This window comes from Pungitius pungitius, chromosome 15 (assembly GCF_949316345.1).
Source record: "Pungitius pungitius chromosome 15, fPunPun2.1, whole genome shotgun sequence".
Taxonomy (NCBI): domain Eukaryota; kingdom Metazoa; phylum Chordata; class Actinopteri; order Perciformes; family Gasterosteidae; genus Pungitius; species Pungitius pungitius.
Window position 1 is genome coordinate 9400310 of NC_084914.1, and position 22300 is coordinate 9422609.

The 22300-nt window shown below is 41.7% G+C and overlaps 1 protein-coding gene across 2 annotated transcripts in view; it reads left to right on the forward strand.

Moving 5' to 3' along the window:
* Nucleotides 1-21791, forward strand: part of LOC119209686 (SPRY domain-containing SOCS box protein 4-like) — a 57886-nt gene extending 36095 nt beyond the window's left edge. For both annotated transcript variants that reach the window (XM_037459172.2, XM_062557915.1), the window contains exon 3: nucleotides 19250-21791. In XM_037459172.2, coding sequence (XP_037315069.1) covers nucleotides 19250-19377 — 128 coding nt within the window. In that variant the 3' untranslated portion in view covers nucleotides 19378-21791. The remainder of the gene's footprint in view (nucleotides 1-19249) is intronic.
* Nucleotides 21792-22300: the final 509 nt, after the last annotated feature.

Below are 22300 nucleotides of genomic sequence, written 5' to 3' on the forward strand. Positions count from 1 at the left end.
GCTAGGGTCATTCCTTTTCCGTGCCTCGTGGTGTACAAAACTTGCAAAGAACTCGAATGGGGGAAATCGTCCATTATTTTCATCCTTGTGCTTTGAACCGGCGGATACCCATCTTTCTTGAAGACCATAAGGCAGTTTTGCAACTATGGGTTCGATCCCTCTTGCGGTGTCCAGGTAAGACAGGCCTGGGAGGTAGCCGTCCTCCTTGGCTCCCTGCACCTCCATTAACAGGTCGGCTAGTTCTCGTAGCTTTGTGTGTTCTTTCCCTGAAAGCCTTGGGAAATGATCGAGCCGGTTGAAAAGGGACCTTTCGATGACTTCGGGTGCTGCATAACATTCCTGGAGACGTTCCCAGGCCCTTCTGAGTGCTACGACAGGATTCGTCGCGTGCACTGAACGGAGACGTCTGACTTGGTCGCTGGATTCTCTACCGAGCCACTTAGTCATTAAGTCTAGCTCCTCCGTGGCTGTGAGGCCTAGCCCTTGAGTGGCGTTTATGTATGATGAATGCCAGGCTCGATAGTTTTCTGGGTTATCATCAAATTTATATAAACTTGAACTCACCAGGTCGCGACGAGCCAAGAACTGTGCTAGATGTTCCGCTCCGGGTGCACCATGGCTAGCTGTTGATATGTAGCGTGGAAAGGAAGGCTGAGGAGAGTTGTCTGAGGAAGTGGTACGCATGTTTATGTTTGTCTGATGGTCAGTCTCCTTTCGTGGGACTTGCCTTTCCACTTTAATAGCTGAAGGTGTTTGCACATTTTTCGAGCCATAGTTTGCTAATGCAGGGTTGGTAATATTTTTTGCATATGACGGTTCTTTAGGACTAACAGGCGGCTGCCATGTTGGAGAGAAAGGATTGGAAGAATATCCTTGAGGGGTTTCATCTGTCGGAAGCTGAGATACTTGGGAACTAGCATTCATGGCTGCTTGCCTTAGTGACCTGGTACGTGGATGGGTTTCACCTGAGTGTAGCTCGTATTGAGACTGGACATATTCACTTGTACGCTCCAGTTTGTCCTTCTCTGATGGGCCTGCTTCATCCAGTACAACAAAATTGTCCATTGCATCTTCCCACACGGCAGCTTCAGCTTCGGCCGCTGCGGCTTCGCGATAACTAGCAAGCGCTTCTAGCTCAGCATCCTTTCTTGCGTTCTCTAGCTGCAATTCGAACTCGATTGCTGCTTTCTCTTTGTAATATTCCGCTTCTTTTTCTGCCTTTTCTTTCTGTAGCTTAGCCTCCGTTGCAGCTCTTTCTAGCTTAGCTTTAGCTTCTTTGTTTGCAAATGTAGCGCGTGCTTTAGCTGCCTCCGCTTTAGCACGAGCACGTGTTACTGAGCCAGCTGATGAAGTTGAAGACCGTGAACTTCTTTTACTGGCCACTGACTCCCTGTCGCTTTGTTTGCTATCCATCTTACCACGATGTACAACGCCAGCTTTCTTTGTCTTTTCACTATGTTGTCTTCACTACGGTGTAGCAACCGCAGCTATTCAACTAGCTAAACTCTTTCTGCAAATGACGAGTTGAGTCGTAGTAAGCTTCTCAAGCTGTTTACTGTGGCTCTTTATATCATGTCACAGACAGAAGAATGAAAACTGTAACAAACACAAGATACAAAATTGTTTAGTCCTACGTAAACATATGTGAATAAAACGTTTTTTAATTACAGTCGTCAAATCTCCTTTTACTGTAAATATGCATCTTAACATTAACCTTATAATTAAAACAATGAAGTTATCAACTTACGACATTGCCTCTGCAGCATTTACGATGTGGATTGCAATGGATGACGAAAGCATGTTGATGGATTCCACCATTTTCCTCTAACCACTAACAGGAAACTAACGCCTGGAACTCCTAAGGCAGGAAACCATTGCAAAATAAAAGCTTGTACAAAATAAAAGCCTAATGCCTAAAAGGCAACACATCGGCTCTTATTCTTGTGTTTGAATTATAAACCTTCCTTTAGATGCAGTGATTCAGCTTCCTGGCTGCTCGCACTTATTGTTGGCTGTTGATATGTGCGTCAACGGGTTAGTTCTTTATCTTAACTTAGTCGCTACATGCAACCATAATGGTCTTTGCTTTTCATGCCTTCCTGATTTGTCTCCCTTTGCACACAACACAAAAGTATATGCAGCGTGCTTTTTCCTACGTAAGCCTAATTTGGAGTGACTGCAACAAAACTTTTTACTCCGCTAGCTTCAGGCTGGATTGATGATTTTAAACTATAATAATAGATGGCAAGTAAACACAGTACTTTTTCCTCGAAACCTAAAATAAATGTTGCATGTCAGTAGTCACTTGACTAGTTCGTCACTTGGTAGTCATGTGCATTGTTAAACAGTCCACTTAACATTAACCCAGTCACTTAGTTTCTGTAAAAGGGAGCTTTCTTTTGAACTCCACAGCAAATCACGGGGCCACTCAGGTATTTGATGAGTGGGGAGTAGGAATGTGTCTTCTTACGCCTTCTTGACATAGTCTAACAAAATGTCTACGATTGGCAGTTCTGAAAGTGCAACACAAGATTATATGACACAGAAAATGCTCTGATGTTTGTTTGAAAGTGCCTCATGTTTCCTTCTGCAGCCTCTACTTTGAGATGTGAACAGCTCCAGAGGGAAACAGGGGTGTCAATTCAGCCTGCTAGTAATCAAATATTTAACAGAAGAGATGAATGGAAGAAAGGGGAATTACTGCGAAAGAATTTCCAAGAACAGGATTGAGGAAACTAGCGACATGCAAGTGACAACTAAGAGAAGTGTGTAGGAAACAGGAAGCCTACAAAGTGCAGAAAGAGATGTGTGTATGCTTTCTACTGTAGTAGCTCTCAGCAAAGATGCAGCCTACTGACAACAATAAAGTACGAGTAAAGCAAGAATGAAAGTGATTAGATGGGGGAAAAGGACAAAATGGAGAGAATGTGGAAATCCTCTATGTAGAAACAAGGAGACACAGGGGCGGTGAGATTATCATAGATTATAGATGATAATACTAGAAAAAGAAAGAAAGTAGAGACCTTTTGAAACTGCAGGGCAACTTTTTGAATGATTAATGAGGGTTTCAAGAGTTAAAGAACTGATGCGGCTATGATCCTCGACTGTAGACGGATTCCTAGACTGTGACTAATGTTCTTAAACTCAAAACCAAACTTAAATTGCATTTCAATCTGTTTCTGAGGATCCTCAATTCAACCTAGTGAGCTAAACCAATGTGCTAACTAAACCTAAAGTTACTCCAAGTCCCCATGCATGTGCTTCATCCTTGAGGATTTGGTGGCAAGACACCACAGTTTTATTTCTGTTTTGCATTTCTTCTCTGTGATGGTTTAATCTTCTTCTCCTCATTGATTCCACTACACAAATGGGCTTTTATTGATCCATGCTGGCTTTTATAAGCCCCCCAAGGCCAGAGGCATAAGTACCTGCTCTAGGTAATGAGGAGCCGTATTACAGGTGCTTGGCATTAATCTTGTTAACATACGTAATGAATAACATTTAGAGGAACATTTTCAGAGCCCCTCTTTTAAAACCCGAATTAACTGCTAGATTAACCCCCTGTTCCTTCACAGGAAACCATTGCCATGGTTATGATGGTGATTCACAGAGATGGTGTAGCTGTCTCTATAGCAACCTGACTGCCAACCCCTTCACCTGAGAGTGCCTGGAAGACAGTAAAAGCTGGATGCTTTGGAACAACTTAATGTTATTAGATTTGTTGTTTTTTGTTCACTGCATTTACTAATGTAACGATAATAATGTTTTAATATTTTTTACTTTAAACAAAACATTATGTATTCCTTTGCAACAGCAGAGCTCATTAGATGGACTTTGTGGGTTCTATATGTAGCGCGCGTGTTTGTTTCTGGGTGCAAACAGGCTTTCACTCTCCAATAACACCAAATCCCCTGTTTGCCTTCTGCTGCTGGATAACAGCTAGTGGCAGGCGCGCTAGCTTACTTACCAACTGTCAAGTAAATCATTTTAAATTTAGGATTGTTGAATAGAAAAGATTGAAATTCCATAAACAACAACAACAAAGAAAGTATTTCTTTATTATATCTTTTTCAGTTGGCATTGCCATTCATTACATTATGTCATTTTTAGTCTCTTTCTTCTGACATGTTATTATTCACATGGATGTTCTTTGGAGAAAAGCAGACTGAAAGGGAGGGATGGAGATGAGACAGTGCAGACAGAAGGATGACTAGGCAGCTGATAAAACAAGAGGAGGGAATTGTTTAAGGATCCTTGGGGAAAGGATGAAGGAAAAGGAGTAAAAGGATAAGAATGCTGGGGCTCCCTGGGAGTCACAAACCTTCGTGAGCCAACCAGCTGACATTTCCACACTGTACTACCAGTAAGTGGGTTAAAAGCCCTGTGATCAGTGCGATTAGTTTAGTTTAAAACAGACGTCGCTGTGCACTTAGAGAGACTGACTGAATTACTGCAGAAAGAAACCCTGGGATTTCACACCCGATTATCTCCCAATTCGGGTCCTTCTCTCTGTCGGGGCCGATGCATTTATCCTCATCTGTTTATATGTGTGTTAGTGAGAATCTATCCTGGTATAGGTGTTAGTGGTACAACATAGCATCTACAGTATTATTCTGTGTTAGGACTTTCAAGCTGTGTTTTAAGGGGATGGTCAATCTGTGAGCGGTGTCATTAACTTCCAAAAATAAACCTTAAACAGCAATAGAAAAACGTTTGATGATCAGCACTTCCATCCACAAGCGATTTAAAGAAATCCTTACGAGCAAGAAAAGCTAAGAAATCCGTTTTTTAAGCTCTGCGGTGACTTTTTTTCATAATCACATACATCCCATGTTTTACAGACTCATTAGGAGCCACACCTTTGGATGTTACAAGGCTTAAACTGTTTGACATGAATCAAACATTTAATGTTTGTCCCTTGTGTTTGCTCCCACTGTTTTTACTTATCAATTCCACTTCCAACACACACACACACACACAGGTCCAGTATTATTTATGGGGCAATCCAATCACTCTCTGTCCCTGTAATGACTGAGGGCAGTAATGAATGAGAGCAATTATCCCCAATCCATGTCTCCTTCACTCCTTGATCAGGAAGCTGTGGGATCAGCCTCTAATCAACACTTCAATTTGGCCTACTGGCATTACCACGTTACTGACAAACAGAATGTGTGCTCTTGTGTTACCCTCTATTCAAAAGTCTCTCGCACCTCTCTCTTTTTCTCTGGTCTGCCAGATGACGCATACTTTCATAAGTTCAGATGTTCTTCTTTTTGTTGCAGCGCTGAATGGTGTCTTTTGCCTTTTGAGTTTGAACACTGAGGCCCTCATGAACATTTGCAAACGTAGCGTAGCCAACGCACAGAACGCGCACGCTGTGATGCTTTACGTCGTATTTACAAAAACCTGGCGCTCATCAGGTAATCAGCGCCTTTCTCCGCTTATGATACCAACGTTGCGAGCATTTAATGGACCTCCTTTCTATCATGGATCAGCCAAAGTCAAAACAGCGAAAACAAAAATTCAGTGACAACAAACTGAGATGTTCCCACTGCTGATGCTATGAAGGATCTTGATGCTGATTAATTGTAAAGTAGCGAGGAGTTTAATAACTCCCGGAATGGAATGTGAACATTGAGTGGGAGATGCCGATGCACATGGTGACAAAACATATGCTCGCCATGCTTGTCTCGTTTTTCCGTGTCATGACAATGCATTCACGGGAGGGCCAAGGGGAAAGTGTGGTTCCCATGAAGAGGCGGGAGGGGATGCCCAAAGTGCGCATAATTATGTATTGCCTTCGGGTGAAATTGCCACAAGGATCACAGCCGTGCAGCAGTTACTGGAAGAAATCAAACGTGGCATTGAATCTCCGACTCAGCGTTCACATCCCATTGCAGCAGGCTCCTCGCTCCATCGCTGCTGATGGCACCAGGATCGTTTCAAACAGTCATAGCATCAGCAGTGGGGAGGTCGCAGTCTGCACTCAGCTCATGCTACCTGTGGCCCCTGAGAGCTTTCACTCAACAACATGTTCGTTCCCTTTGAGTTGACGCTTGGCCGACTGACGTCTCGCTTGCGACACATAAAGGGGAACCAAAACTCGCTCTGAATTGTATCCATCTGTTCATACCGTTTCCATGACAGCGCTTGTTTAATGTTTCCTGTTTGCACATCTTGTGAGTGATGTCACAACTTGAGCAGGTTTCATCTCAGCGCTCAGGAATCCGGGCCTGTGCAACAGAGAGCATGAAATTGGGTTTTCTTTACGTTCTTGAAAAAATATATATATTTTGTACCTTCTTCCGTGGAAAGTTAATGGAGCATTATTGCTTTTTTGCTAGTAAAACAACCTTCACACATGGGTAGTCCTCTGCTTTGTGCCTGAGTAGCTTTCCTGCAGCCGTTTAAGGTTGAGTGCCTCTCTCAAGTGCATCTCAACACAACTGCTCCCACTCTCTACAACAAGTGGCATCGCACGTTCACTTTTCCATTTTTTGAACATGAACGAAGAAGCTGACGAGACCGTGTCGGGTGGCCCCGTGAATGGGACATTTTATTATAATAAACACACGGATGGAAGCGTCGATAAGAGCGTGGTTGTGTGCAAGCTGTGCAACAAGGAATTCACATCGAGCCTCAAGTATCACCTCAACGCAAAACAATTAGCAGCTAGCGTGGACGTTACAAGGACCCACACCCAACCCACACTGCACCAGATGACTGCTTTAAGGACCAGGGTAACTAAGTCCACGTCTGACAAAATAACCAATGTTCTGAATGTACTTGAAAGTATTGGTCTACTTAAAAAAACATAGTTTACAGAAGGTCTACTTACCTATAGGCTACCTGAATTTCTGAAAGTACTATATTTCTAAATATGCTATTTCTACACTTGTCTGCTGGAATTGGTTGAACAAAAATAAAAATCCATGTTCTCAGGTCAAATATTTATGCAATTAAAATGCAATTAATTTCGATTAATTAATTACAAAGCCTCTAATTAATTAAATTAATATTTTTAATCGAGTCCCGGCCCTAGTTTTTATGTGACGTACGCATTTGTAAAAAGCTGATTTGACACCTCGGTCCACGCATACAAGGCCAAGAAACTGGGCTCCAGAGGTTTCTCCCTGGAAATAAGGTTACGTAAGTGCATGTAAACACCGCGCTTGTAAACACACTTTTATACTCAAGTGCAATTCAGGTTTTTTTGACCAGCGGAGGATCCCTTTTTGTATTTTCAGTTCTTTCGCAAAAGGAAAATGAATAATAACCATGACCTGCGGCGTTAAATTTAAAGTGTGATATGAATCGCTGAGTGTTTAATAGCATCTTTTGCTCTTTTTCTCCTCGACTGACGCTGGTCATTGTGAGCAAATGTTATTGAGACTAAAACTTAGTTTGTATTTTACCTCCAACAATCTTGATTTTGACAAGATGTTGTCAATTTCCTTCTTTGTATTATTGTAAGAGAATTCATTGTAGGTTGTGCCACAATATAAAAAATTGTGGCACAGTGAAACAGTACAGAGAGAAAATGTAGCTGCATTGTAGGTTGTTTTGATTACAGTTTAGTTTAGAAGTTGAGAGTTGGAGATTCTCCGTAGAAATTGAAGCACAGTTTGAAGCAAAAAGAAAGTAAACACATTAACTATCCAAGACGAGCCACGGACGTGGTTTACTTGGTCCCTGTGTGATTTATATCATGCAATCTTTTGTATTCCAATAACAGAGGTTACTGTTTGGAAACAGCCATGCCACTTAAAGAAGTTATAATTACAATTCATCATATGGAACCATTTGCTTGTTCACTGTTTTTAACAATTTAAATCCAAACATGTTAATTATGCCACTGACATCATTTGTTTGTTAGATTGCTACTTTTAATTCACAGGTTGCAGCTGCGAAATAACAAATGGAAATGTTTAGTGAAAAAGCTTATGGGAAACTGTTGATATCAAACATACATGCAGCAACTTGGGGATGGATGGGTGTTGCTAGGTTACACAAAGCAAGAAAAGTGACACCACTATGGGTAACGCTTTATTGGTTTGTGCTCAGACCACCGGCTCCTTCACATTGTCCTTTCAAAGGGAAAGCCGTGCTGATGTGCATCCGGCTGCTGCTCGCACCCTTCTCTGAAAGTTCAAATATCTCAGCCTTCGGCCAACACAGCGACAGCAGTAGCCATGACAGATGCTTCCCCCAAACTGTTGTTGCATTGACAGATAGAAAGAAAGGCGCTGCAGAACCCAGCAGTCAAAGTTATTTTCACCGCTCTGTTGTGATTTTCTAGTTCAGCACACAGTTACTGACTTTAAGCTCGCTCCGTGACGGGGAGCGCCGGGGCAAAGGAAGCTGGTCGCTCCATCTCTGCGGTAAAAAGTGGTTTTACTTCCTCACGTTGAAACCCGTTTCCTTTGACTGGTCCGTATAAGCCTGTGACTTTGGACATTTGGTACACAGTCTATGGCCAGTGTGCGCCATGGGCCTGCACAGGTGTTTCATGACAGATGAAGCCACATTGTTACCTGACCACAATACAGCTGGGTGGCTTAAAAGTTCAAATTCCTGCAGCTCGTTCTGGAGCCACAGAATGCCTAAAAACCTATTCTACATTCACAGTACTATTCCCGAAGAACTGTAAATATGCTTTTGATTTGATTCAAGTGATTAAAAATGAACTTGTTGTTCAAGGGCACTTACCTTTTAGAAGGTTTAACATATTTCATGTGATAGTATGATCCAGGTCCCGTGCAAAGAATACATATTTGCCATGCAGAGATGTGCAGGCTTTGGTTCCTGAATGAATTCACTGACGGTTTAAACAGCGTAACCACGAGGAACTGCCTGCTGAAAGCAGTTGGTGTGGTGCTTGGTTGCAGTGAAAACCCGTAAACATACTGTATCTTTCAGTAGCTCGTAAGCGCTGGCGCACGGAAGACGTCTCAAGCCAAATTAGTGTCACAGCGGCTTTCCATGCCTAATTAAAGACAGTTGTTGTCTGCACGCTTTCTTCTCTCCGTTGTGTATCTCCAAAATTAATACAATCTAAAAATGTATTTATTGCTGCAGATATCGCACTGACAACAAGCTTTGGGCTTTTGGGCCTACTGGTTTATAATTACTGCAGAGTATGAAAACATTTGACTGCGAGGGACAGAGATATTTGTCTGATTTTGTGTATTTTAGGCTTTTCTTTCTACCCTGCCTGCTGTTCCAGTCTGACCTGGTTGCTTACAACGCGGCTGACCTTGCTCGGGATCAGGCCTGAGAGCCAGAGATGAGGATTAACTGTCTGTGTCAGCCGGGGAGAGACAGCGATCCCTGAAGCCAATTGACAATTTGTTCAGATCTAATGAAATGGATAAAAGACAACACGTCCCTCAGTGCTGCCTTAAAAGCCTGCATGCAGGGACAGTAATTGCCTAATTCTAGCAAACTAAAAAGGTAAAGAATGTTAAGTAAGAATGACAACCTCTTCCGTTTCTTAAATTAAACCGATGTGTTTTTGTACATCTCATTATTTGTAATATACATATACAAACACTAGTTTACCAGAATTTTGCATATTCCTGTGTTAGCGTTTCCCAGTGTGCTGATCACTGGGATCACACAACGTCTCACATTCCACTTCCACAATTTCACATCACGCACCAAAAACGTTGTGATGTTATTTTATTATCCAGCCTGTATATGTCACAGCCTTAATTATTTTGGAAAAGTTTCACCCTTCAAAATCCTATTCAGTTTTTAAATGCCCTAAAAAACAGTTGACTCTTTATTTTACTGAAAATATGTGATTATTGCGTCAATAGATTCCTCATTATCGTTAAGGATGCAAGGCTGATGAATAATTCATCATGGCGGCGCTCAATATAAGTTTCAAACCGTTCTCGGGAGTATGTGATATTAAAAGTATACTTGTAAAATGTGTATCAGTACGTTTTCTCTACTTTGAAGGAATAGTTTTGAGAAATACACTTATTCCCTTTCTTTCGGGCGGTGAGGAAATCGATTGTGTTCCCTGTGTTTGTTTCCGCTGAGCCAAGCTGCACTTACGCCATTGATTGTGTCCGTAGTTACTTCGGGACATCGTCTGATTGAACTTAAGTCCGAGCTTTGACCCCGCTCAGCACATGGAGCCGTCATTTGTTTCTCGCTTCAGTGCTCTCCTCGGCTGTCAGAGCTTACATCCCACCGCTCTTCCTCACTCCTCAGTTTCTTGAGCTTGGCCCTCTCCTCTTCATCTTCGCCTCCATTTATCTTCCTCTCCGCACCTTCCTCCTGCTTGTCTCGCTCTTTCCTCGGGGCTGTCTTCCCGCTCTTCTTCTTCTGCCTCTAACCTCTGCTCCTGCCGTGGCTTCATGTTTATCTTCGTCTGTGCAGTCTTTTGTTTCCTCCTCGCACTAACCCACATCTGTCTCTGCCTGCAGCCAAGCTCTCAGCGTCTGCTCCCTCAGGCGGAATTCCCCTCCCAGCTCTCGGTACGTTTGAAGGGAAAAGGGCCACCCGCGGTGCTCCCGCAACACGTCCTCCACTTTTTCACGGCAGCTCTCTCTCTCTCTCTCTCACCTGCTTCCGCTTTACCTCATTTCTTCGATCTGCCTCTCCTCCTCTCTCTCCTCCTCTGCCTTCCTGGGCCCTTGATATTCTTTTCTCTTGAAAGTCCCTTCCTGTTTCCTACCGCCTCCGTTCACCGCCTGCTTCCTTTCCCAGCTGCCTCGTTCTCAAACATGTGGCATTGGTAGCAACGCATCTCCTTCAGCACGTGCAGGGCAGGGCCTCCCGGCTTTTAATTTGCTCCTCCACACTGCGCCCTCGTCCTCTCAGCCAGCATCCAGCACCGTTGTGCGTCTCCAGGCTGAGGAGGTGAAAATTGCCTTCCTCCTCCCCACCGCCCTCCCCTCGGTGGAATCCAGCCGGGGATCACTGTTATTACAGCGTGAGATCCTCCAGGTCCACAGGTAGAAAAGGCTCCTGCGGTAAAACGTCCCCCCTCGTCCTCTGCTTCTGAAGGGTGTTTATAGATCAGATTGAACAGGAATAACCAGCAAAATATTGAGTTCCTGTGAGGCTGCGGGAAAGAGACAGAGGGAGCTTGTTTGACAGCTTGACAGTTTGAACTTTCCTTTATTTAAAGATTTGTGAACATGGCATTTAGTGTTCCAGTGTTTGCTCGTTAAACCGTGGATTGATCAATTGCCGAAGTCATAAAAGGCAGAACAACGAGATGAAAGAAAGGGAGTTAATCCATTCTTATTTTGCCTAATCTGTAATGGTACTGATCATTTTTAAATTCCTTTTCTTAGCTATATTTACAGGTGAAACTCGCAAAAAATCGATTAGCGTGCAAAAGCTCATTACTTTCAGTAATTCAACTTAAAAGGTGAAACTAATATATTAGTGTATATATATATATTATAGCCATAATCATCAAAATTATATCAAATAAAGGCTTGAATTATCTCACTTTGCATGTAATGAGTCTATATAATATATTACGGTAGTTTCACCTTTTAAGTTGAATTACTGAAAGTAATGAGCTTTTGCACAATTTTCCAATTTTTCGAGTTTCACCTGTATATAAATACATAAATTCACTGCAGGCTTGATTGCTTTTTATCTGGAGCCACTAAACAACGGCCTCAGGTAGTTAGCACAGATCAAATACAAAGGTTGAATTCTGGGCATGTGTAACATGTGCTTGGCCAAAAATAATATTAGTTCTCTTCAATTTCATCCAGCATGTGAGAAAATCTGAACAAATCTCCCACAGTGACAGTTTAATGCTTTACAGCACAACAAAGTCGTCTTCTTGGGGTTCGTTCAAAGACATCACAGAGGTTTCCGGCACATCCTGATAGTAAAGATAGTATCGCTTTACTGTAAGCAGTAAATATCAGGGCTGTTTATGTAATATTTGTATGAATTACATGATGAACACTAATATCTTTCCCCAGAGGTTACATGTTTACCTCCACCATCATTGTTTAAATGTCTCAAGGCTCATCCACTGATGATCTGTTTGAGTGATTTGGTGTCTCTGTGTCATCAGCGCGCTAATGTTTGGGCCGTCTGCCACCTTAATCTGAGTTTATGGTTTACTGTGAATGTTTTCTCCATGTGGTACAGTTGGTGCCACCTTTTCTTTTCTGCATTGTTGGATCCGACCTGTAGGGGTAAAAACGTCCTAAAAACGTCTCTGACATTTGCAGAGTGTGGTTCTGAATTTCTGCACGATGACTTAAGTCTAGTAAATGTATGATGAAATGCAGTAATTTGCCACCTTGTCAGCCTTTTGTGCTTTCTGACGTTACACGGAATGACTGGGCAGTCTCCACACCGCAGGTATAAACTCGTTATTTACGTACTTGTAAGCGGAGGTGCGAATTACAGGTAATGACACATAATGTACAGTTGTAATTTTTACCTCTTTCCTGTAAATCATCTGATATCTAATTTAAAACCACGAGGTTGGTGTATTGCCCTCCACTGAGATGCAACCTTTCCCTCTCTTCCTTCCGCCTCTTTCCTCTCTCTCTGTTTATTTTCTCTGATCTTCAGTGTATGTGAACAGAAACTTCATACGGATAAACGCACATTAACCTGACAGGTGAAGCCAGAGAAGGATCAGAAGGTTTTAGCTCAGTCAGGTTAGTGAGAGGCCGCCTGCAGGGAGTGCGCACGTGTAAAAGCTCACACCTTTATTTTTTTACCACCTTCTCTTAGACTTAATCCACCGACTTTTTCCCAAGTCTCTCCTCTTTTTCTCCTTTAACCTTTCTGTCTTCCCACTGTGGGTTTTTCTCTCTTCTGCTTTAAACTAATCTTAACGTTACCTGATTTGTCACCACCGCTGTCTTTGTTCTTTTATCTGACACACACACACACACACACACACACACACACAAGGTGCAGTATGCGTTCTGTGTCCTCCATATATCGCTTCCATCACATCTAGACACGTTGGTCTAATGAAAAGAATGTATGTAGAATGTATTAATGAATCTATTCACCTGATGTAAATGAATATTTTTATCTTTTACACCATCGGGGACAAAAGAAGAGCAATTACTAATAGACAAAGATATTTTTTGCATACACCATCATTTTATTTCTAATGATTTCCATTCCTGAATGCTTAAAGGGGAAAACTAATCAAAGGAAATTCCTTTCTATCTTATTTTTACAGACATTTTTGTTATTATTATACTAATTTTCCTCATATCTCATCCGATGGAGTGTGATACCTATCATGGAGATACAATGGTGCGCTCTTGGTTCGACTGAGTACGAACATACCAGGTTTATGCTCCTTATTGTCATTGTATAACATGGTTGTGCAGCAAAAACCTTTATTTGGAATCAATTTTCTGGCCACTTAGCAAATGTAAGTCCAGTAATGACTGGAAGTTCAGGTTGCTGAAGGCTGCTGCTGGCGAATGGACTAATGAGAGCAGTGAGGGAACCAAAAGAAAAAATAAATAACTGCGCTCCACTCTAAATTGCTACTTACAGCTGAGAGGAACTGCAATGTTCAGGTGTGTTTGTGCTCTCAAATAACACCGTTCAAATTTGGCATATTCTACACTGTTCACATTAAATATTGATTGGAAAAGGTTTACGAAGCTGTGTTCCCTTGTCCTTTCCTTTTATTACATAATGGTTTGCTATTGGACTGTTCACACAGGTTCACACAGGTTGCTTGTGTCGGTATTTTTAATTCACTCTTAACAGAATGTCACAGCGGATCAACATCAGCAGTTTCTCTGCAGATTACACACAGGGGGCAGAATGATGTTTAATCATGTTCATGAAAAACTGCATGTAAGCAGGAACATTAATTGAACGTGTGCTTAGTAAATCACGCAAACACATTTCTTCGAGTATTGACATCTTTATGAATACGATCCGCCTCGCTGCAGTTTGTAACTGTCAAGGATGTGTGAGGGTCAGACAGGCCGGCTGGGCTCTCTCCGCTTCTATTCATCACCCTCCCTCCTCTTCGTCTCCATCCTCCTCTTTCATCTCTTTTTTTTTTCTCTGCTTCGTCTGCCTCGCTGTCCTCTCCTCTGCTCTTCCTCACCCCAGTCCTCCTCCCCACTCCCCCGCTCCCCCTTATGTTTCCACCTCTCCTTCACATCTTTCCTCCTCCTGTTTCTCTTATCACTCTCTGCCTCTCGTCCCGGAGGAGACGGGGGAACGGTGGGTCTACAGCGATGCAGGATGGTGGGGAGAGAGAGAGAGAGAGAACAGGGCTTTAAAAAGAAACGCTGGCATGGCCTGCATTCCCACCAGCTCCTCTCCACCAGCCAGCTCTGCCCACAGTGCCCGCCTCCCTGCGCGTCGCTAATGTGGCCGATAAGAAATGACGCACACCACAGGGTCTTCACAAACAACTTAAGCACTGACGGTCGTGTCCTTTTTTTAGTACAAAAAGGGGTTTCTAACAAATCCTCCATGGATTGTAGAAGCATTGCTGCATTAGTTCTGCACAACACGCCACTTCAGTGTGTGTTTAAGTGTGATTGTGCTAAAAACTGAGGGCGCAGCACAATGTGCTGCGTAAGGGGATACAGAACACCACCGGAGGTACATTAGTTATGGATGAAGCAAGCTTCCCTCAGTAGCCTAGAAGGACGCCGGTGTTAAGAGTTCAGCGTCATGTGTGTTTGAAAAGGAGGACACTGCGCACAAAGTTAAAACCACACCTGCTGCTAAGCTAATACTTTCATTTTTTTTAAATAAGGGCTGAATACAGCGATTATGTTCGGTTTCTCTCAATGTTTAGAATTGACTGGAAAAAAAGCTGAATTCCAGGTAATTGCTAATGAATTGGCAATTGGGTACTTTGTCTTTCTTGTGATTTTTATTATATTTATTGATCATGTCCAGCTCGGGCCTCCAGGGAAGAAAAGTCATTCATGTTTAAATGTCTACTGCATTAAGCAGACATTCTCTAGTGTGGAAACGGTTGGATATTATTACTAGTTCTGACAGGTAAAATACTGGTAATAGTGTCCATTGAGCTGATCTGATGCTTGCACTTAGTAAACCATGAATATCCTGATGTTCTCCTTGAAATCTCATAATTTCACATTTTCTGTGCACATGCAACCTTTGATTTTAGCGTGTCACTTTGTTGCACACAGCCACTGGAGCCTGTTTATATGTATTTGTCTACATTTGGTTTACTTTGCACCATTTGAGTTTTTGATCCTTCTTGATTTCAGTATTTGTGTGTGTCGGTTTGATTTCCTCTACGTGTGACCGTGCATATGTCTGAACTCTTTGTCTGTTGTTCTTCTTGTCGACATGTTTGCAAGATACGTTGTAAATGCTTGTGTGTATGTTGTAGCACGTAGTAGCAAAACACACATCGGTGGGTTGATTGTTTTAGAATAAGAAAGAAGAAGCCAGCATTGCTTTAAAATACACCCCAAAAGGTCACATTATTGAGCTGTTTATGTACTGAGCACCGGGGTCGTATATTAGTCCACATGTTACTAGGGATGTTGTGTGCAAGCTTTATAAATTACAGTTTAGTTCATTTCACATTATATTGACTTTAATTAAAGGATTAAAGGATTATATGCTTCTATAAATTCTTCATCCTCTCGGGTTTAGAAGCACTTCCAAAACAAACAGGTAATGGAGAAAAATGCATTGTCATCGAGCTCAAGGCACACCTGTTTTCTGTCTGGTGTTTTGAAGATTGACATTTTGAAGATAATAAAGCCTTTACCCGACAGCAGATCAAACTCTCTGCCCTTGGAGGGTTCATAGCAAAGAAAAGGTGAAAAGATGAGTGTGAGAGAAGGGCAGTGAAGAAACGCAATGGATGGTACAAAAGAAGGCCAGCAGAGGGTTGCATTCTTTGCCCCTGAAGATGCTTGGCAGGAAGAAAGAAATACGAGGAAGGTGTATTGTTACAAATGAGATGGAGCCGTGGAGAAAGAATGGAGTGAGACTTGAGAAAGAGGAGAGGATCGTGTTTCCCTGAGCCATCTATTCTAGACGCAGTACGTATATGATTGTTTCTTTTGTACTTTTTTTGGCAAAATAGTTTTTTACCCTGTCAAAAAATGTAAGTTTCTGCATCAATGGGGGCCCTACGTTGGGGTTTCTTCATGGGATGGGCATCCTTGGTTGTGAAACTCACTGATCATCCGTCAGGCTTCTTTCAGCTGCCGGGCCTCCTCTCAGAGCTGTTTCGACTCCCATAATGAAAGTCCATTTTACCCCTCTTTCTCACCATCAAAGTCTACACGGACAATAAATCCTGCCCTAAACTGCTGTGCAATGCATCTCATTACACGCGCCACGTCGCACTGTGTGCCCCTATTACTTCTTCTTCCTATCGCAGCAGACCGGGCTCATAACTCACATCCAAAAGAAATGCCCCATCAGGGAAGAAGTTCCTGACTAGCTGGGATCCCTTCACACTTCCACTAGCAGTTTTTACTAAAGTCATTTGGCAAAGTGCACAGAATTCCGCCACAATTATACAAATGAATTCATCAAGGCGGATTGTGGTGAAAACAAGTTTCTAAAAGAACGGGAAATAAAAAGCACTGAACAATTCTTGCTTATACACATCATCTGTTTTTTATGTATTGTCCTTGGTAATGCACCAGTTTGCGCTTAAAGATTGTTTAGCAATGACTTTACATTTTTACAGTATTGTTGTATTTATGTATTTGTAGAATTTCAAACTGGGGGTCTGTGACAAATGTTTCTTCCTGCAGGCTTCTAAAGCTTTTGGCTAAGCACAATCCCTTTAAGGAAATCTGTATTTTAATTCAACTTCTATGAATGAAAATGCTCCTAAAACAATATATTTTCTGACTTAAGAAAATAGATTTACTTTGCCACCAATACAATCACCCGTTGTATCTCTGTGGTGAGCTAAAGGTTAAGCTATTCACACACACAGAGGATATTCAGTCCTGCAGCATCTTGAAGCTTATTTCTTTTTAATGCAGTGAATGTGTAATGATGCCGTGGTAAATTACCTGCTGCGGATCATCCTCGGTTACTCTCCTCATTAGCGTCTATTAGAAGATGCTGATCGTATAGAAAGTGATGTAAAATGTGTCATTAGTGTCACAGTATTGCAAAATAAGTTATTGAGCCGAGTTAATAACTTGTATAATGCAAAACAGGGTCAACATACTCATCTGGAGGGCAGTTGATGATTAATGGATCACCCAGACCAACACCAATATTATTAGTTACCCTTGTCATACATATAGAACATTTATGATGCATTATGGTCTTCTCACAGTCATTTAAAAGGTTTGAATTAACATCAGAATCATTATGTTGTTGCATTACATACTGTCACACAGCATAGAGGAAATGTGCATATCATGAAACTGTTGTTATGTTGTTTCTGGTCGATTAACACCATGTTTGGCTTTGGCTGACTTTTTTTAGGTTATTCTGCCAGTTGAGTTTTGCTGTTACGTATAATTCAACATTTAAATGGAAGAAACACTTTCATCCAGAGCAGATTTTGCATAGCATCTATTTTAGAAACTTAATGAGGGAATGTGGATCTTAAAAGCAGGTGTTAGTAAACACTTTGTGTCTCTCTGGTCATCAGCCAGGGCGGCAATAAAACCAGCTCAGCATCGCTGTCTATTTCCGTTGGCTCTATATTTAGAGCTGTTAATGAGTCTGCTCTGTTGTTTTGCAGCTCTCTCTCTACATTTACATGCAGTAAATATTTAAAGCAGCATGGAGCGCTTTTTACGGGTCGTTTTGTGTTTGTTGATGAACATCCGAACGATTAGTTCATTAACAGAGTGTATAGAGATTAAAGAAACGGTAGTGCAGTGGGACAGGTGAGTGTCCAAGCTTATTGTTGGACTTTGTTTGGGCTGAGAAGCTATAATGGGCATTTTCACATTTGAATGTACACTAAATGAATAGTCAATCTGTCTACAGATATTAAACAGACTCATTCATGATGATAATTTGTAACAAAATAATTATTGGATTCACACAAAATGACTCATCAGATTCTCACCGTATCCGTATTTGATGCCACTCAGACATCGTATGACGGCCTTCATCTGCTGTATATTATGTCGTGACTGTGGACCGGTGTTTTTTAGGCGCATTGATCGGCATCACGGCGACGCGGTCATGTGTCACATCGATCAAAGAACACGTTCACGTGGTGTGTGTGTGTGTGTGTGTGTGTGTGTGTGTTTGAGAGGATGCTTCTTCATCCTGTTGGTTTAACCTTGAACGAACACACACACACACACACAGCGGTGCAGCTACTGAAGCAGGTGGTGGAGGTCATCCAGAAATCCAACGGGTATTTTTTTTAACACAAGAACAGCAGGGAGAGGCAGACTGGTGGACACCTCCAAAATACAATGTGTGCCACTAACATACAGCCTGCTGAAAGATAAAGACATCGTATCATCTTAAAGGGTATCTTTCCACAACAAGTGATTTTATTCTTGTCTCTGCTGTCTTTTTTTAACGCTTCCTCTTTGATTCCTACTGTTTGCGGTGTGTGGAGGCAACACTTGACTTGGCGTTTGATGAAGGGGATCTGGGAGGTTGGATCATGGAGTTCACTTTGCCAACGTGTTCCTCGAACACACATGACCCTACCGTCACCAAAAACACATCAGCTAACCCTTTGAGCGTTTTTCCTAGAGTTCGGCCTCTGATCATTCATTTAGCATTTGTATGTCCACAAAAAAAAGATCCCCTCCCTTTGCTTTCTATAAAATACTGAATTTAGTTGGATAATTTGTTAAAAAGTGTACTTTAGAGAGTAGAACTATTTCATAGTTTATTGTGCCAACATACTACGTCGGAAAACATTTTTTTAGCTTTGACTTTGATCACATTTAGTTGTTCTCAAGTCATGTGACCCGAATGTGACAGCAGCAGAATATTTAAAATGTAGAAAATGACCCATTGAAATAACAGCCTAGTGAAGTCCTCTCTTTCGTTGTTGTTTTTTAATAATTATGAGCTTATCTCCAGCATAACAGATTCTTATTGAATTGAACATAAACAAGCCTGTGCTTTGTCCCCCCCCCCCCCTATTTATTCCTGCACTACGTTGTCTGTTGTCATTGTCTGTCTGCCGTCGTGCACCAACCGCCAAGTCAAATCCCATGTATGTCTGACATATGATGGCAATAAACGATTCCTGACTCCTGATTCAGCCACCTCTTTACTTACTTTCTGCCTCTCTGCTTCTCCTCAGCCGAGCCTCTGCCTCTGATGGATCTGTGTCGGCGTGCAGCCCGTCTGGCTTTGGGTCGGGAGCGGCTTAAGGAGATCCGGGGCCTCCCTCTGCCCCAGTCCCTGAAAGATTACCTCCAATACAAGTGACTGACACCAGCAGAGAGGACACAAACCAGTCACCAGGAAGTCTGAATGGATGATGGATGAATAAGATGTATAAATGTAAGCAGGGAAATAGAGGATTGTGGACGGAGGCATGTCCACGTGGAGAGCGACACAGCTCTGCAAAAGATGGATTTAAAAAAGTAAGAAGAGTGAAGAACTGACGAAGGAGGTCCAGGCTTTCAAACAAAGACAGCACCAGATTATTTTGGATTTTGCGCTGCTTTTACTTTTGTTTTTTTTGACTTGAAATAAATTATTGATGATGATATCCCATCAGTATCTCACTCATCCAGGAGGGAAACCTGTTAGATACGGCGCAGAGGTGTCAGAGTCCCAGTGGCCGCTGCCACCTAGTGGTGAGAATGAAGACTGCGCTGAGGAAGCACATTAATCCTTCGCCCGGAGGCCTTTCTGACATTCAGCGTATCATTGCCATGTGGCACCATAGCCTGTATTCATGGCCTCCACTGGAACAGGTGAGAGCCTGCAGAGCCCAGACGAATGAAAGAGGATTTAGCACTAACTGATTGACTCCGGGCCCGACCATAAGCCTACATCTCATACAGAGTATATCAAAGTCATGGCTGCGAGGTGTGTGCAAAGTTTAGTAAAAGGAATTGAGCATAGTGAACTTATCTCCTGGCTTTATGCAAACATGTGATGAGTGTTAAGCCCTTTTCAGACATGGAATTATTAAAGTCTAATAGTTAAAGTGATAGCTTTGAAGTCTTTTATGGAAATATTCATAATGGGAATATTTAGCAGCTGCTGCATGAGAAGGCGTAGTGGAATTTAGAAAAAATAATGAAATGAAGGAATTCTATTGCATCAGTGATGGATTTTACAAAACAGCGGTTTTAGTTTTAAATACTTATACTTATAATATTTACCTCATATTGCTGCCTTATATACCAGAATTCCAAACTACAAAATGTTTTTTGTAGTTGTAATATTTATTTTCATAGCATAAATATTGCAAAATGAAGGATGGTTTAATGAGTATTTTTAATAATAATCAGAAATCAGAAATCCCTTTTATGATCTGACATCTAGGTATTTGAGCAGATTCTATTGAAAATAAACCAAACAAGCCTCCAACTAAAACCCAATTCCCATTTAAATATCGCTGAATGATGGATGATACGTGAATGGCATCTTTTTAAATGAGATCAGGAAATAAACCATCTCTAATATCAAAACATTTCTAACTTCCAACTGAAGATAATGCCGTTGTAGACCTTCGATCATACTAGAAGCTGAGTGAGAAAACACATTTAAGAACTTTTAATTTGGGAACAATACATGCATCTAATGTTTTTATCTGCATAAATTGGGCTTCTGTTGCCTCTATGATGAATATGTACCCGATTTAAACCTGCGGGGGAAAGGAAATGTTTTGGAAATATTAGCATGACCACTGTATTAAGATTGCAGAAGCTACATGTCTGAAAAGGGCTTTAATACAACCGTAAAACAACTGCTTGGTGTTTAAAGTGTTGAGAAGCACTGAGAACCATGACTCACAGGACACTTGCGTTACGATGTGTTACGATGTCAATCACAACCAAAGTATTTCATACTACGAGCCTTGGAGTGTGTGGACGCGTCAGTAGGAGCTGCAGGTCGTGGCCCATCGCAGAGTAGCTTGTGCTTTCATGCTGTTTGTAGCAGCCTGCTGTAGCTCACTGGTGCCCACAACTGTCTTAATGACCATAAACAAACAAACAAACAGGACCACAGCAGATGTAGGCTCACTGGATCTTAGGTGGGAAAGACGTGGGAGGAGGAGGAGGAGCGTTACTACTAGAGCAGATTCCTGCTCACAATAGGATGCAGTTGACCAATGCACACACACACACACACACACACACACACACGCACGCACGCACGCACGCACGCACACACACTCTAGACCAATTGTGTTTTCTTTCCTAAAAAAGTCACTTTTTTTAATCGTCTTCAGTTTATATTCAACTTTATTGTTATTATTGTGAGTGTGGAGTTTGATTCTGTTGATGGCGGAATGATGATTATTATTTATCACAAGATATCTATGTTTGTCTTATTGATGGTTACATTCAGGTAATTTAATACAAATATGCTGGTGATGAAAAGAGGGAGAAATCATTGTTTCTTTGATGCTGCTTTTGTTATTATTATTATTATTACTATTTGTGAGGATGGGTTCTGAACTCTTGCTTTTATCAGGTAGGATGGAGAGAAAAGGATAATTCATAAAAGTAGTGGAATGTATGAAGGGACGGTGCAGGTGAGACGTCAACAGACATGAAATGTGAATAAAAGCCAAGTGAATTTGAAAACTTTTGTAGTATGTTCCTTGTTTCTTTCAGGAAATACGAATGCCAGGCTTGTAAACAAAACCCGAGGGAGGCGCAGCAGTACGCAAAGTTGTGAATTCTACAGCAACAGAAGGCACAGGCGAAACATCTGGTGCTAAAATAAAAGCTCAAAGAAGCATCCATTATATAATTTGCAACAGATTTTTCACAGATCTGTTGTAGAAGACTATCCCCAAAAGCAGGAGTCAAGTATATTTAAAATATAGTGCAACACGGAGGGCCCTTGAATTACTTTGAATGGATTTCATGTTGGAGCACAGTTCATGCATTTGCGTATTTGAGGTAATTTCTTCTTCTTTTTTTTCAAAATAGATTTTCTTTTCAGAAAACTCTGCATCTAGGTTTTAAATGGCCAACCTGCAGACGGCTCTTTAATTTAGTCCAGTAAGTGTTTAACTGAATTCAAAGGAGAAGTCAAATGAGAATGAATCTGTTTGAGTGAAAAAAACGTTTTTTGCTTTTTGCAAACCAGAATTGCCAGTCCAAGGCAAACTGTTGCTTTTTCCAGCACTGTGTTATGGATCATTCAGCGCTCATTAGATACA